This window comes from Epinephelus moara, chromosome 9 (assembly GCF_006386435.1).
Source record: "Epinephelus moara isolate mb chromosome 9, YSFRI_EMoa_1.0, whole genome shotgun sequence".
Taxonomy (NCBI): Eukaryota; Metazoa; Chordata; class Actinopteri; order Perciformes; family Serranidae; genus Epinephelus; species Epinephelus moara.
The window spans coordinates 30,067,693-30,083,584 of NC_065514.1; the positions used below are offsets into that span (position 1 = coordinate 30,067,693).

The 15,892-nt window shown below is 38.7% G+C and overlaps 1 protein-coding gene across 1 annotated transcript; it reads left to right on the top strand.

The window, feature by feature from the left end:
- Nucleotides 1-5,447, top strand: LOC126395627 (neuropeptide FF receptor 2-like). The gene is made up of 4 exons (XM_050053236.1): nucleotides 1-105; nucleotides 1,839-2,177; nucleotides 3,339-3,438; nucleotides 3,528-5,447. The coding sequence occupies exons 2-4, from the start codon at nucleotides 1,847-1,849 to the stop codon at nucleotides 4,417-4,419; spliced, it is 1,323 nt and encodes a 440-aa protein (XP_049909193.1). The 5' UTR covers nucleotides 1-105; nucleotides 1,839-1,846; the 3' UTR covers nucleotides 4,420-5,447.
- Nucleotides 5,448-15,892: the final 10,445 nt, after the last annotated feature.

Genomic DNA, 15,892 nt, shown 5'->3' on the forward strand with positions numbered 1-15,892 from the left:
CAGATGCACAGGGTCTCACATAGGGATGAGAGCGCACAGCTTTATGCTCCAACTGGAAATAGCATCTGAAAGGACAGAAGAAAGGAATATACTGTTTCCTATAAGGTAAGAAAATAAGTGTCTCGTATAAAATTATTTGGCAAACTTCAGAAATTGTTAATGTATTATAATAATCTCCCTCTGGAATATTTTTCTCTGTCCTTCACATCACCCAGACTTATTATTTATGCATACACTACTAGATCTACTTTCGTTAGTCAGCTGTGAAGATAATAAGGCTACATGACTGTACATTGATTTAATAGAAAAATAAAGACATTTCCAGTAAGTGAGGTACTGTAAAGACTGGTATGAACAAAATACCCACCAGACATGACTTTTAAAAGTATAATAAGTACAATAATTTATCTTAGAGCACATTTTCTATTGTGTTACAGTGGTCTCCTTGGTCCTGGATGTATTTTATTGCATTTGGGGAATTAGCTCCAACATCTTCTCAGTCATCCGTGTAATTGTTACAAGAGTTTCTCATCTAATCCACAGAGGGTTTGAATCTCAGATGTTTGCTAGACTTAGATTATATTATTCATTTCAGAAAATAGTTCCTACATGAAACTGCTCACAACAAGGTCTGTGGATTATCTCGAGTAACCAGGTCATGATTTCTGTAAAGAGACATTGCTGTTGAGTTTTTTCTGCACGGTTTTATAGGTCACAATATTTTTTGGTGCACGCCATTTTCTACTTTTGTCTGCATGCACACTTTTAGTATGATCCTACACACTGTTTTATAAATGAGAACCCAGGTCATGAGTTCTAGAAAGAGACATTGCTGTTGATTTTTTCAAATGTATTTGTTGGTGCTTTGAGCATCACAAAGTGTGGTGTGCCATCTAGTCCCATTGTACTGGAGAGAAGGCAGACATCTCTACAACTGATATTTCCAACACTCTGCAACTCACACCAAAACAATCTAGACTGATAAATAGCAAAACAGGTAAGAGGAAAAATGTGTATTTTTGATTTTGGGCTGGACTGTCCCTTTAAATACGCAATCAAGTGTGAAAATGAAATTAGATTACATGATGGAGAAATTACTTATTAAATAGTAATTATTAATTCATCATATTAACTACATCAATTCAACATTCATCACTGAGTTGCCCTGGCCTATCGGTTTATAACAGTGAAAAAATGTTCACACAGTGATTGGACAGTCTTTTAGATACACAGTAGATGTTGAGCTTCAAGACGTGAACACATCATATGAAAAAATAAAACACAAGTTTATTCGATTTAATTCAAGTCATCCTTCTGCAAAGAGCACAAGCTCAATCTTGTGGAAAATGCTCCATCCATCAAGGTGTGTAAAATCTACCAATCACATATATGTCACAAATAGTTTGAGATCAATTATAACCTCATTTCATCCCAGAATACTAGACGGGATGATTGATGCAACCAATCTGCATGTTACCAGCCACGCTTTGCCACTTCTCTCAGAACAGATTGGTGATTTTGCTCAGCATTATATTGGGGGTATGTGAGAGAGCATACACATGACTAGTCAATCCACCCACAATAATCAAAAACCAAAGGAGCTGGCTTATTGATTTTGTTTTTTGTAATTGATTCCTTCCTCTGCTCCACATGATTACACTCCTACTGGGAAGGAGTATGTTTTAATGTGTTCTTTTACAATTGGATGGTTTTGTTGACAGAGGATATCGGATATATAACCATTAACAAATGCACTTACGTACTGAGTACACAGTGTAATAGTTTACCCATCATTATACCACTGCCTGTCTTTATGTCTCTGTCTCTATTACACCCAGATATCACCATGACCCAGAACCTAGATCTTAACACCAGCTGGGTGGGGGGACCGAACCCATCTAATTCCTCAAGATTGCAGGAAAACCCTGTGACCCACCAGAACATCACTTATGTTGACTTCTACCTCCACAAGCCCTCTGTGGCTGCAATCTTCACCGTCTCCTACCTGTTCATATTCCTGGTGTGTATGGTGGGCAACGGCGTGGTGTGTTTCATCGTGCTGCGCAGCAAGAACATGCGTACGGTCACCAACCTGTTTATTCTCAACCTCGCCATCAGTGACCTGCTGGTTGGCATCTTCTGCATGCCAACCACGCTGGTGGACAACATCATAACAGGTCTTTTTTTTGTAGTTCCAGTTCTCTCTCTTTAATGATATGCCAACGCTGGGTTATAATATGAAAATATTATACTCAACTTTCTCTAAAGTGCAGGAAATCAAGTCTAATTGTTTTTAGCCATTAGGAGCAAGAAGTCATATCGAAAAGTCGATATGTGACAAGATTGGAGTGAGAATGTGCTGGGCATACTTACAAGTTCTGATAATCTCAAATGAACAGTACCTACTTCTATGATTTCTGAAGCCTAAATTCAATCGCCAGAAGTAAAATGCTAACGGTAAAAAGCTAGTATTCAGTGTGTTGATGCTGCATAGTCTCAATTAGCCACTAGTTAGCAACCGCCTTTTTTAAGGCACACAAAACCTTCAAAAATTTAAAGTAGGGTACTTACTGATGTATTTTATGTCATAGAACAAAATGTGAAAGTCTCTTAAGCTTGACTTAATGAGAGACCTTATTTCTAACCAAAAAACAACAACACAAAATCCATTGACTTCAAGACGAGGCAACCAAGAGTTATAAAATGCTGCCTCATTTCGGGGTCATTCCTGCATATTTGCATCATCACTGTAGCTGAAATATTTTTGTAACACAGAATAGTGGCACTTTCTACTGTGAAGAATGCCCAAAAAATCTTTTAAACACAACTGGACCTGTTCCAGCAGGATAATGATCCGACATTGTGGAGAAATTTACAACACCAGCAACAGTTTACATGTTTACCTGATGCTAGCTTGTAGCTTCACGTAGCAATGTAGGCTACATAATGTAGCATGCCTGGTGCAGATGACCATATAAAGAAATCCGCCACACTATGATCAGAGGTGTAGTGGTGGTTGATGAGGTGGGTGCACTACTAGTTAGATGAGTAGGTTACTGAGGAGGAAGTTAGTATACTCTCCCATATATTATGAGGGCTATTTGGCTGATAGGTGGGTATACGGTAAATGGCCAGAAAAAGAAGTGGTTATATCCCGCATACCTGCATATACTGACTATGACATCATACTGGGAAAAAATTGAAAAACTGGAAGTGTTGAGAACAGAAGGACACCTGTGGTTTTTTTCACTGATACATTCCCTTCAAATTAGTCATGCAGTCTGCTTTCTTTTCTTTTCTTTTCTTGTCTTCTGTTCTCTTTTTTCTCTTTTCCACAGGATGGCCATTTGGTAGCATAGTGTGTAAGCTAAGCGGTATGGTTCAAGGGATTTCCGTGTCAGCATCTGTCTTTACTCTAGTGGCAATAGCTGTTGACAGGTGAGGGTTGCAATAGTATTACTGGTTATCATATGCTCATAAAAGACTTCTTTTCCTTTATGCATTTCCTCCAATCCCCTTTGTGTCAGGTTCCGCTGCATTGTCTACCCTTTCAAGCAGAAGCTGACCATCGCCACCTCAAAGCTAATTATCGTCATTATATGGGTCCTAGCTGTGTCCATTATGTGTCCCTCTGGGGTCATGCTCCAAGTCACAAAGGAGCAGAGAGTGCGAATTGTCCTTGGTAGCAACAACACTCGCCCCTTCTACTGGTGCAGGGAAAATTGGCCCAATCAGGAAATGAGGAAAATCTATACCACCGTCCTGTTTGCCAACATCTACCTCGCTCCTCTCAGCCTTATCGTCATCATGTATGCCCGCATTGGCTTCACCCTCTCCAAGACAGCTATTCTTCAGGTGAGGGGCAGTGGAAGTATGTCGGAACAGGGTGGAGGCAACAGCAAATCTAGCATGGAGGGTCGTCACACAATTTTGAAGAAAAAGAATCGGGTGATAATGATGCTGCTGGTTGTGGCTCTGCTCTTCATCTTATCCTGGCTCCCTCTGTGGACGCTGATGATGCTGAGCGACTACGCCAGCCTGACAGAACACCAATATCGTGTTATTAACATTTACGTGTATCCCTTAGCTCACTGGTTGGCCTTCTTCAACAGCAGCGTCAACCCAATCATCTATGGGTTCTTCAACGAGAATTTTCGTAGAGGCTTTCAAGCTGCTTTCAAATTCCAGCTGTGCTCTGAGAACAATGGGCACCAGAAGACCTATTCGTACCGAATCCGAGGGAATGCTGTACTCCCGGTCCAGCCTGCTGTCCTCAGTAGATCAGGCTCAAGAGCCAGTTCAGTGTTAAGGAAGAATGGGAAGTGCTCATGTCAGGAAGGAGGGAGCTTGGCTGCTAAAAGTCATATCAAAGAACAGGACTTGATCATGGAGGACCTGGAAATGGTGTCTCAGATTTAGACAGAATGAGACACTGCATGAACACTTCCAGAGGACCTGAGGCTTCTGGTAGATTATGTATTGCATTTCTAAGACAATGAAAAACAGGCATCAGAAATACATGAATGTACTATATGTGTATATTTGCTCCAAGTGAATGTCAGCCTATTCTCATCCCCAGGTTGCCAAATACCAATGCTTTGTCATGTTCCACAGTGTGTGATATTGACGCCAAAGGCACCCATTAGCATCTTGATGAGACGCATAAGGCTTTTAGCGATCTCTGTAAACACATCTGCGGCAATGCTTGATGCTGAAGGCAACTGATGTAGTATAAGGAGTGAGAAAGTTCACGTTATCTGGGAGTGGATGGGTCACACAAAAACATGACTTTCACCCAGGAGAGTGCAGTTTGTGTTGCCCACTGATGTCACTCGTGTTACGTTATGTGACAAAGCATCTGTATTTAACGACTTGGAAAAGAGAATGGGAGATGTATATACAACTAATTTGAAAAAGCAAATACAGGGATATGCCTGTATTGATGGGATCTAATTGCCAAAGATTTTTCATATTTCCAAACTTTATTTTGCACCATATCAATGAATTTAGTTTACTTTTAAATAAAGTCTCTACTGATTGAAATAGACTTTAAACCTGAACATATATATTATTTTACATATGTATTTTCTACAGCCCTGTCTCCTAAAAATTATGTTTATTTACAAATAACTTGAAACAGCAAATGTGTTTTTGAAGGAAACAAGTGAATTACATTTTCTATTAGCATAATGAGGAAATATTGCGAATTACGTACTTGCCAAGTCACAAAAATGTTGATACAGTTCAGCACTATCCAGTAACCACAGCATTATTTTTTAATTACCCCTTTTTTGATTAACATTTTACCATAATCACAGTCTAAAATAGCACCAGTAGGACAAGTGGTATAACTGTTTACAGTGCAGCCAAACAAAGTCACATTAAAGCAGTTGGTTTTGGTGGCATTCCAGGCAAAAACCACGCACTATAAAGTTGGTTACATTGCTGAAGAGTTGGCAGTGCAAACCTGTTGCTTTGCTGTTTTGTAGTTGTATTTTTGATGAACCTTACCATGTTGATTGTTTATATTGTGTGTTTGTTGTGCACATATTGTAAACCTATCAAACTTTGTCAACTCTCTCTGCAAACTCTCTGAGCAGGTGATGTAATACCCATAAGATTTTTCCGAATGGCACCGTGGTGCAGTTCAATTAGGCTTTTATTCATAAGGGCACTGAGCATTACCCTTACCCCTGATAGTTTTTAATGTTTCAGGAAGAATGAAGGCCTATCTAGACATCTTGGACGATTGATGATACTGCGTTTAGAATAGCACATCTCTCAAGGGTGAAGTACAAGGTAGTGTGATGAGATATTGTGTCAACTTCCTCCAGTCAAAGTGCATGTTCTAATGCCTGAGTTGACGGCTGTGACAAGCAGTAACAGGGGAACAGGATTGCAGGCTCCGTTGGAAAGCCTCCTGTTCTCTGCTTGCTCATGGGGTGATTTGAAATTTGAACACTTAAAACTCTACCATGTCAAAGAGTAGAAATTAACATTTACTAGCACACTAGTAACTAATAGATAAGCATTAGGATTCTGGAAAAGAAGAAGCATGTGGAGTCTCACCTGAAAGCACAGCAGATAAATTGAGATGAGACTTACTAAGCCAACAGGAAGCACAAATGCATAATATAATGCTTGATAGGCATTCAGAACCATTTGACCATGACATCTGTGCTTAACTACACATTACGTGTTTATATCACCATCAGAAAACCTTCAGGGCTTAACCAACAATAAACGTCCTCATTACAGTATGTTCTGTATGGTATACTTGCATAATGATAGTATTCTTTTGTCATTGCCACAGAGGGTTACAGCTGTGTCAAGACAGCACTGTTGTAAAAATGATGTAATTTTCTTGATTATAAGCTGTGGACTCTTTTTCCACACATAAGTACATTTTAATCCTCATAATTAGCTCAGGATGTTATTTAACAGTGCTGATACTGATACTGGAGCAGGATAACATGTACAGTTAAGAATCATGATTGTAAAATGTTAAATTTGCTGGAAATTCTTGTATTAACTTATTCTCATCATTATTATAAAATCCAGTTTTTGTCACTATTAGTACTTAAATAATTGTCATTTTTAACTTTTTGTAGTCAGTATTTGGCAAGCTGCAGTATGTGATGTGTTTGTACCAAAATCTTTAAGGTATCTTATGGAGTTTTTTTGACCACTAGTGATGATACAGAGGAATGTATTTTATGTGAGTCCCTCCTTTGTAGTTGTGTCTAAATGCTAACCCCAGATTTGGAGAACTTGAGTGTGATTTCATATTCCATGTTTCAAGTTACAATTTCAACCCAAACCACGATCTGTCCCTAACCCCAACCAAGACCTTTACCATGGCAACACCATAAAACAGTGAGACAGGGGCGTCGGTACCACTAAGCCACCGATGCCCCTGTCTCACTGTTTTATGGTGATTTTTATGGTGGTTTTATAGAGCAGGCGCCCCATGTACAGGGCTGTTGCCGCGGTGGCCTGGGCTCGGGTTCGGCCTGTGGCCCTTTGCTGCGTGTCATCCCCTCTCTCTCTCCCCCTTTCGCACTTGGCTGTCCTGTCCATTGAAGGCAAAAAATGCCCCAAGAAATATCTTTAAAAAAAAAAAAAAAAACAGTGAGACAAGAGAAATCTAATGCAGCCTGCAAGAGATTTTGACAAATATAGTGTTATCATCTAGCCACAACCCTCTTTTGTTTGTGTGTGACATTGTTTTTCAAATGTCTGTTTGAGTACCACCAGCCAAGTTCCATCTAGTTCCATTATTTTCAAGAGAAGGCAGACATCTCTACGGCAGATATATTTAACACTCGGCAACTCACACCAAAACAATCTGGACTGAAAAATAGCACTACAGGTAAGGGAGAAAATATGTATTTTTGGATTGCGAGTGAACTGTCTCCTTAAAGCGTTAAATAATGTGACAAATAATAATAATGATGATGATTCATAAAGTCTTTGCTTTCTTTAAAAACCTGCTACTAAGTAGTTCTATGTGATGAAGTGCTTGTGTCAGTGATTTTATTCCCTAAAATTGATTCCTTAAAGGCCTGGGTCACTTATAACAAACCTTGTGTAATCACAGTCTCAGAAACACACTTGAACAAATACTATTCCTGATAATGCCATCGAAATTGAAAATTATGTTTTGTACAGAGCAGACAGGGGTTCTAGAGGAGGAGTGGCAACATATGTCTCATCAAACCTATGCTCTGAGCTTGTCATACCAAATGAGAAGCCTATGGACATTCAAAGTCCATAGGCTTCTCATTTGGTATGACAAGCTCTTTTCATTAGAGTTACTTTTCAGGAAAATAAAAAAATAATTTTAGGAAATATTTACAGACCTCAGATGCTCCTGTTGAATCTACACAAAGCATTTTGTCTACCATTAACTCCATAGATCGCTTAAATTAATGCATCATTCTGGGTGACTTTAATAAGAATTGGCTCGACCGTTCATCCTCTAAGGATCGGAACCTTATTAACAGTGCTAATTTCACTCAACTTATAAAAGAGCCTACCAGAGTTGACCCCTTTCATTTGACTAGGTCACTTCTAGACTGGATTTTAGTCACCCATCCCAATTGTATCCAAAAATCTGGGGTACTGTCTGACTGTTTCAGTGATCACTCCATTATTTTCTGTGTCTGGAAGATCAAATTGCCTCGCATTCCCCCAAAATACATCGGCAGCTTAAAAATTTGAACACCTTTTCATTCAGGATTTGAATTACATTAATTGGAACAGGCTTCAGCTAATTCCATCTATTGAAGATGCCTGGAATTTTTTTTACACCGAGCTGTTAACGTTATTGCCCGGCATGCCCCTTGGATAACCATTAAGGTTAAAGGGAGGCATTTACCATGGATCAATGGTGACCTCATACATCTTTTTAAACAGAGGGATAAGGCTTGGTCAAAGTATCATATCACAAAAGATCCTGCTGATTGGCTTATATATAAACATTTAAGAAACATATGCAAAACCAAAATAAGAAATGCCAAATCAAATTATTATAGGGACTGTCTGAATAATGATTTCAACAACCCGACACAATTTTGGAATAGAATTAATAGTCTATTTAATAAAGCTAACTCAAACACAAATCACATCAGAGTTCATAATAATTTAACTAATGATCCCTCTACAATTGCTGATGCCTTTGCCCAGCACTTTTCTTCTGTCTGTAGCTCCCAATTTTCTGATCTTCCCTATTCTGATGTTCCCCTTTTTAATCCTAAATGCGGCAGCTCCTTTTCCTTCCAAAGGATTCGTCCTGTCAGTGTGGAAAAGGTGATCCGCGAATTAACTTCAGGTAATGCTGTTGGCCTAGATGGTCTAGAGCTTAGGTTTATAAAGATTGCACCTCATGTTTTATCATATCCCCTTGCCATGTTATTCAATTTATCTTTATCTACATGTGAATTCCCACCAAGCTGGAAGTGTGCCAGAATCATCCCACTGCATAAAGGTGGTGATCCTCATGACGTCAACAATTACAGACCCATCTCTATTATTAATAGTACAGTTATGGTATTTGAAAAGCTTATCTTCAACCAACTATCACAGTACCTCAATGAGACTCATATATTATCTACATTTCAATCCGGATTTAGACCTAACTTTTCCACATCCACTGTACTTTTGAAATTTGCCAATGACATTTTCTCTTCCTTTGATAACAGCATGTTAATGGGTGCAATATTTATAGATCTTTCTAAGGCTTTTGACATGGTTGATCACTATATCCTTCTTGACAAACTCTATGCAATAGGTCTCTCAAGACAAACCCCACTTTGGTTTAATTCCTACCTCCATCTTAGACGTCAATGTGTCTCCTATCAGGGCAGTCAGTCAGGTTCTTTGATTGTGGAGAAAGGAGTTCCGCAAGGTTCTTCCTTGGGGCCATTGCTGTTCTCTATATTTATTAATTACCTGTCTAATAGCTGCACTGACTGCAATATTCAATTATATGCCAATGACACAGTCATATATTCCTCAAACTTGCACATCTCTCAGATTCAGCATACACTCCAGGCGAACTTTGATTCTGTGCAAAAATGGTTTCATTTTAACAAATTATCTCTGAACAAGAAGAAGACATGTTGTATGCTGTTTGCCATAAGACCAAATTCCCTGTCTACCTATTGAATGCTTGGATGGGACACAACTTGAAACTGTGGAGAAATTTAAATATCTGGGTCTCTGGCTCGATCCCCAACTCTCTTTCAAATCCCATGTCAGTTCTGTTACTCAGAGAGTAGACTGCAGCCTGAGAATACTATACCGGTCAATCAGCTGTTTTACTTTTCAGGTCAGGAAAAGAATAATTTCACAGTTAATATTACCCAATATAATATTCTAGATTATGCAGACATTATCTACCAGAACACCTCAGATACAACTCTTCACCCACTTTATGTCACTTATAATAATCTTTGCAGATTTATCTTGAGGTGTCCCTGTAGAACCCACCATTGTTTCATGTATAAGTCACTTAATTGGTTAACAATTGAACATAGAAGATATTCTCACTGGCTGCAGTTTATTTTCAAATGCATTCATTTCAATTATCCTGATTACCTAAAACAATTCCTAGTCCCACATACCTCATCATATTCTGATTCTGGCGTGGGGAGCTTCTTTCTGTGTCTGTATGGATGTAACTGTTGTGTTGTCTTGTGTTGTATTCATTGTTTATTTGTGTTAAGAACCCCCTCGAAAACGAGTTGGTGCAACTCAAGGGTTTTATCCTTCTCTTTCTAATAAAGGTAGAATAAAGGTGGGACTCATGTTACTTGTAGTTTCTTTTTTGTATGCGTGTCAATGCCTCCCTTGATAACATTGCATTAGTGAGGATACTTCACCATGTTCCTCCCAAAAACTCATTCTTCAAGTCTTACATTTGAGTCGGTTATAAGAATGCTCTTAATGACACTATTGACAGCGGCCAAATAACCAGCCTCAGGGATAGAAAGAAAAGGAGATTACCTCACTGATAGAGCATGAAGTGCGCAGTGTATTTAATATATACTGGATTGATTTTTCTGATTATTTTGATGAAAGTGGCTGTTTTTTTGGTTTGGTTCTTGGCCAATCTGCACATAGATTTCACTGAGCAGGTTTATTGATCAGTTACTACAAGAAAGATGTAAAGAAATATGGAAAATATTCATCTGTATGACTGCACTCGTGTGTGAACCTGTCTGTCTTAATATACATGGATACAAAAATGTATATTTCAGCCACCCCCTTTTGGCTTATTACATACTTTGATATTTGTATTTGAAAAATATGGATAAATAAAGTCTACTGCCAGTGTTCTCTGCTGCTTGTTTGCAAAGTTGTTAGTGATCATTATTGTTACATCACAGTGGTAAGGCTGCAGACAACAAGGGCAGGTTCTGTGAGAGACAATGTTAGATATTTACAGGAATTATAATGATTTCGCTAAAGATCCAAAAATTTACTGTGTTACATTTTAGCCTTCATTATGAAAACATGACTTCTTGAAGTTTTGATGACCGATGAGTGCCGATTTCACAGAGCCAGCATATGATTTAGATGTGCACAGGAAAAGTGCACACATGAAGCAATTTTTTTTTTCCATCTCACTTCTACATTAAACTGCTGAGTTGTTGTTGATTTAGCACAAGCAGGGATAATACAATGTAATTACCATGACACTCATGATGTGCCACTAGTTGCCATGCAACCAGTAGCCCTCTACAAGTTGTCATGCCTGATCTGACAGATGCTTGTTAGGGGGGGTCTCGGTTTGACACAGTAGCCGAGTAGTGTATTAAATTTAAAGGTGTTGGACCGCCGATGATTAAAATACAATGCATGCATTTCATGTCATGTTCAGGAGCTGTACAAAATGTTTCTGAAGGCTGCCATTAGCTCAGGGGTTTAGTCTCCTCTGTATTAAAAGAATGAGGCATGCTACATTCTGTGTTTATTATTGTCAACAAATCCCATGAAAAGACAGAAGCCAACAATGTGTTAGCTCGACTCTCAAGACTTTGTCACCATGTCTGTGGCTCTCAGACTGTGTAAAAATAATGGATGTAGCCACCATGATGTCGCTTAATGGTTTGTTGACTGCTATTTCAAGGCCATAAGTTTTCACCATCATTTTTGGAGCCATATTTGGATGAGCCATATTTGGATGAGGCTCTGGTGACATCTGACAGACAACATGTCACTCAAAGCTTCTCTGCCCTTCATTGTGCATAAACTTAAGCCTTAATAAAATATAAACAGGTGAGTTTTATAAAAAAAAAAAAACTAAAAAAAAAAAAAAACGTACAGTTGTGATTAATGGTGAAATTAGCTAGAGAGACTGAAAGCGTTTTTTTTGTTGTTTTTATTTGTTCACCGTGAAGTTGTGCATATTTACATGGTGGTCTATGGGATTTGACCACAGACTGTATAAATAATGGACGTAGCTACTGTGACGTAACCTATTGGTTTGTGGACTCCCATTTTGAACCCTTTTGGCCATCACCATCTTCATTTTTGAAGCCAGAAGTGACCATATTTGAACGAAAGGCTGGAGTTGTGGAGGAGCACGGAGCGGTAGATCTGACTAACAGACTGTAGCAACGCCTCGCAGACAGCCTTTCATTCAAATGGCCCCGCCCTTAAATATGCATAACTTTGGAGCTTAATAAAATGTAAATGTTTGAGTTATATAAAAATTCAACCCCTGTGCAGTTGCCATGAATGTTGAAATTTGCTATAGAGCCCAAAAGTATTTTTGTGCAAGGCTGTTACATTTTTATTTCTGTCGTGAAACTGGACATTTTAACATGGGGGTCTATAAGGATTGATTCACTCTTGGAGCCAGCTGCAAGTGGCCATTTGATGAACTGCAGTTTTTGGCACTTCCATGTTGGTGTAATTTTATAGCTCCAGAAGGTGACCACATTGGTTCCAAATGAAGATGTACCTTTTAAAAAATACCATAAATAAATTCACTTAGTCTTTTAAAAAATGTAATTTCCTAAAACACTGTGCTGACAGTAAAAAGGTAATGTGCCACATTCACCTGGGACTGTGCTTGTTGTTTGGGCTTCAAAGATAATTCATGTAAGATGTGTAGCCTACACAACAAGACGATAAGCCTGAGTGCACTACCACACAAACCCACAACCCCCACCGTCAACATAACAGACATATTGTTCAATAGCTTCAATGAACTGGCCACTTTAGGTTGAATAATTACCGTAAAGCTTCCACTGAAGACAATCTTTAACCCTTTAGTCAATTTGAAGTGAAGAGTCTGACTGTTGTACTTTGACACAAACAATAGGTTTTTCTTTTTAGAATGAGGCTAAAATGAGACGCAAAATTATTTGTATTGCTGAAAACAAGACATCCCATATGGACTTTTTTTTTTTTTAAGATTTTTTTTTGGGCTTTTGCCTTTAATGAACAGGACAGAGTGAAATGGGGTAAGAGAGAGAGCGACACGCAGCAAATGGTTGCAAGCCAGAGTCGAGCCTGCGACCGCTGCATCGAGGCATCGCCTCTGTACATGGGGCTCTGGCACTATCCACTATGCTACCGACACCCCATCCCATATGGACTTTTATACCTAAAATTAATTCAACCTAGAATCAATAATGTCTCAGGTCCTTGTATCACTGGGTTTAAAAAACAGTTGGAAATCATAAGCCAAATGAAAACACTTGGATTATATGCTCAAAGGGATCAAAGGGATAAACATACAATGTGTTGGGTTTGGAACATTATTACTGTATCTCATACAGACGAAATAATCATCATGTTTTTTTTACACAGAACAAACTACTTTGATAAACATGCAATTCTAAACAAGCAGCTGTTAAACTGAGATTTTCTCTTTCACTCGTTTTCTTATTTCAAACGTGTTTCATAAATTTAAACTTTAACCAAATTATAGTGAGGTAGAGACATTCTGTGGAGAAACCCTCCGATAAAAGGGTTGAAAAAACACATCTCTGTCTCATTCTGATATATTACTCAATCTCTCTTTCAGTTTTCTCCTCTCACTTTCATCATCTTGTGTAGACATATTTTTGGGTTTAGGTTTATTACTTCTCTTATTCCTGCTCTGTTGCCATAGTTATATTTCTCAGAGGAGTATGTTTTGTCATTTTTGGGAGATGTCACAACCTGGCCTAAGGCTGCACAGAGGATTGGAGACCACAAAAGGCAAGTAAAAATATGTTTATGTTACATAACTAAAAGGGAAATTAAGACTAACAGTGTTGCTTTCCTTAAGGAAAACTATGGTGAAAACGACCTTTTCTCCATGACAAAAACGAAACAATGAAGAGCAAAAAATAGATCTTGATAACAAAAACTACGACAAAATCAATGTTTTATTTTTGATAACGACATTAGATATTACAAAAATGTTAGTGGTGGGCTATCAGACATTGTAAGCCGAGAACGGCCGTGCTTGCAGTTATTTTTAAATGCGGCATGAGCGGCAGGCTGGTAAACACCAGTAAATCATCTGCACCAGGATGTTTCGCTAGCCAGCAAAAACATTCACACCAGAGCAGCGCCAGCCATTGGTGCGAGTTGTGAGCTGTAATTCAGCAGTAAATAATTAGCCATGAGTGTCTGGCTGTAAATGGTTGATTTGTGGATTTGTGGAGTTTGTTAGTTGCAGCCGGTTGCAGCAGTGGCTGTTAGCGGTTAGCTCCACTTGTTAGCCACTGAATAGCAGTGGGGCAAGAAGCCACCAGCCTCCAGACTTCACAGTTGATCCCTGCAGGATTCCAAACCCAGACTGAGGTAGGAGGCTCAGTTATCCGTGAGTGTAACTGTGCTGTAAGTAAACAGTCTGAACGCAGCAGAGTTTTTTCTGACAGAGATGAATGTTTAGTTTTAATCACCAACTCTGTGAGAGGACATGAGTTTAAACCTCATGACTAACGTTGCAGACTCAGAAAGAATTCAGTCTTTATTAAGTTATTTTCTGCTTCTTAACAGTTGAAACATAGAAAACATAATGACTAAAAGTTGACTAGAATGTTTTGAATTTTTATCGACTAAAACTAGACTTAAACTATGTAGGATAAAAATGACTAAAATGTGACTAAAATTAATAAGCATTATCATCTCAAAACTAAGACTAAGACTAAATCTAAAATAGCTTTCAAAATTAACATTGCAGACAAACTAAATACAACAAAACCAAACAGGTTCGAAGTGAGGGGAGCCAGACCAGATGAGCTGAATCTCCAAGATGACCCGACTCCGCCCACCAGGCTCATGAAAGGAGAGGCCCAACCCAGTCACCTCATGGTGGCTACAGGAACAGTCAACAGGTCACCAAACTTATCAAACTAATTTCTGCAGAACAACTTTAATCTAGACAGAAGTGGTGGACAGACCAACTGCCCCCTTGTGTGGCTATAAGTAAGCTATGCTCATTTATAAAAACCCGTTTTAAATAGTAGATATGGCTCTTTACATAATTGACCTATGGCTAAGTCCCGCCCTCAAATGCGATGTGCCAATCACAGTGCGTATAGCCATTCCCATACACTCTCTGCCTGGACGTTCATTGAAATGCATTACAGAAAGTCAGTTTCGTTTGGTTTTATGAGCTTTTCGGAGATTTGAAGTTTAAAAATGGTCAAACGGTGTGCATGGGGTACATGCAACTCCGACACAAGGTATCCTGAGAGGCTGGGCGACATGGTGTATTTTTTTTACACTTTCTTAAACCATATCTCAACCGAGAAAAGTGTCTCCTTTGGATAAAGTTGTGTGGTAACGGTAGATCACAACATAAACTCAACGTGAATAAGATTAACAATGATGTCTACATCTGTTCTAAGGTAAGTCAACATTGTGTTTGAGGCAACATATTGTCACTTTGCTGGAAAGAAATATAAAGTTATCTTTAACATCTCTAGCTAACGTTAGCTCCTAGCTGCGTTGTTCATCATGTCACCTTGTTTGCTGGGAGTTCATTAGACTATTTTGTTCTAGGTTGTACTTTGGTGATCGTACATCATTGTTAACTGTTGTCCAAAGGACTCTAGGTAAGCTAACGTTAACTTCTGGAGCTTAGCTTCATTAATTTATCTGTAATCGCAGAGATAGCAAAGGTTGGCAAACGTTATGCTGAATGATTCAGTGTAAATACTGTAGCACCAAAAAGGCTGTTATCCTCATACTCTGAGCCAAAAACCTTAAATTCAGTGGCACTTTAACTTGTTGTCTTTGATGGCGATGGCAACGAGATGTGGTTCACAAGCGTACAATGTGACCTGTAAATTTTGGCTTGTAATTTAAGCTTTACAATTAAATGATGAATATATCCATCCAATGTGTAGTTTAGGCCCTTTTGGTTACTTCTCAATGA

Coding starts and splice junctions, on each gene's coding strand:
- LOC126395627 (XM_050053236.1), top strand. CDS start 1,847: ATGACCCAGAACCTAGATCTTAACACCAGCTGGGTGGGGGGACCGAAC. Junction 2,178..3,338: donor GGTGGACAACATCATAACAG/GTCTTTTTTTTG, acceptor TCTTTTCCACAG/GATGGCCATTTGGTAGCATA. Junction 3,439..3,527: donor GTGGCAATAGCTGTTGACAG/GTGAGGGTTGCA, acceptor CCTTTGTGTCAG/GTTCCGCTGCATTGTCTACC.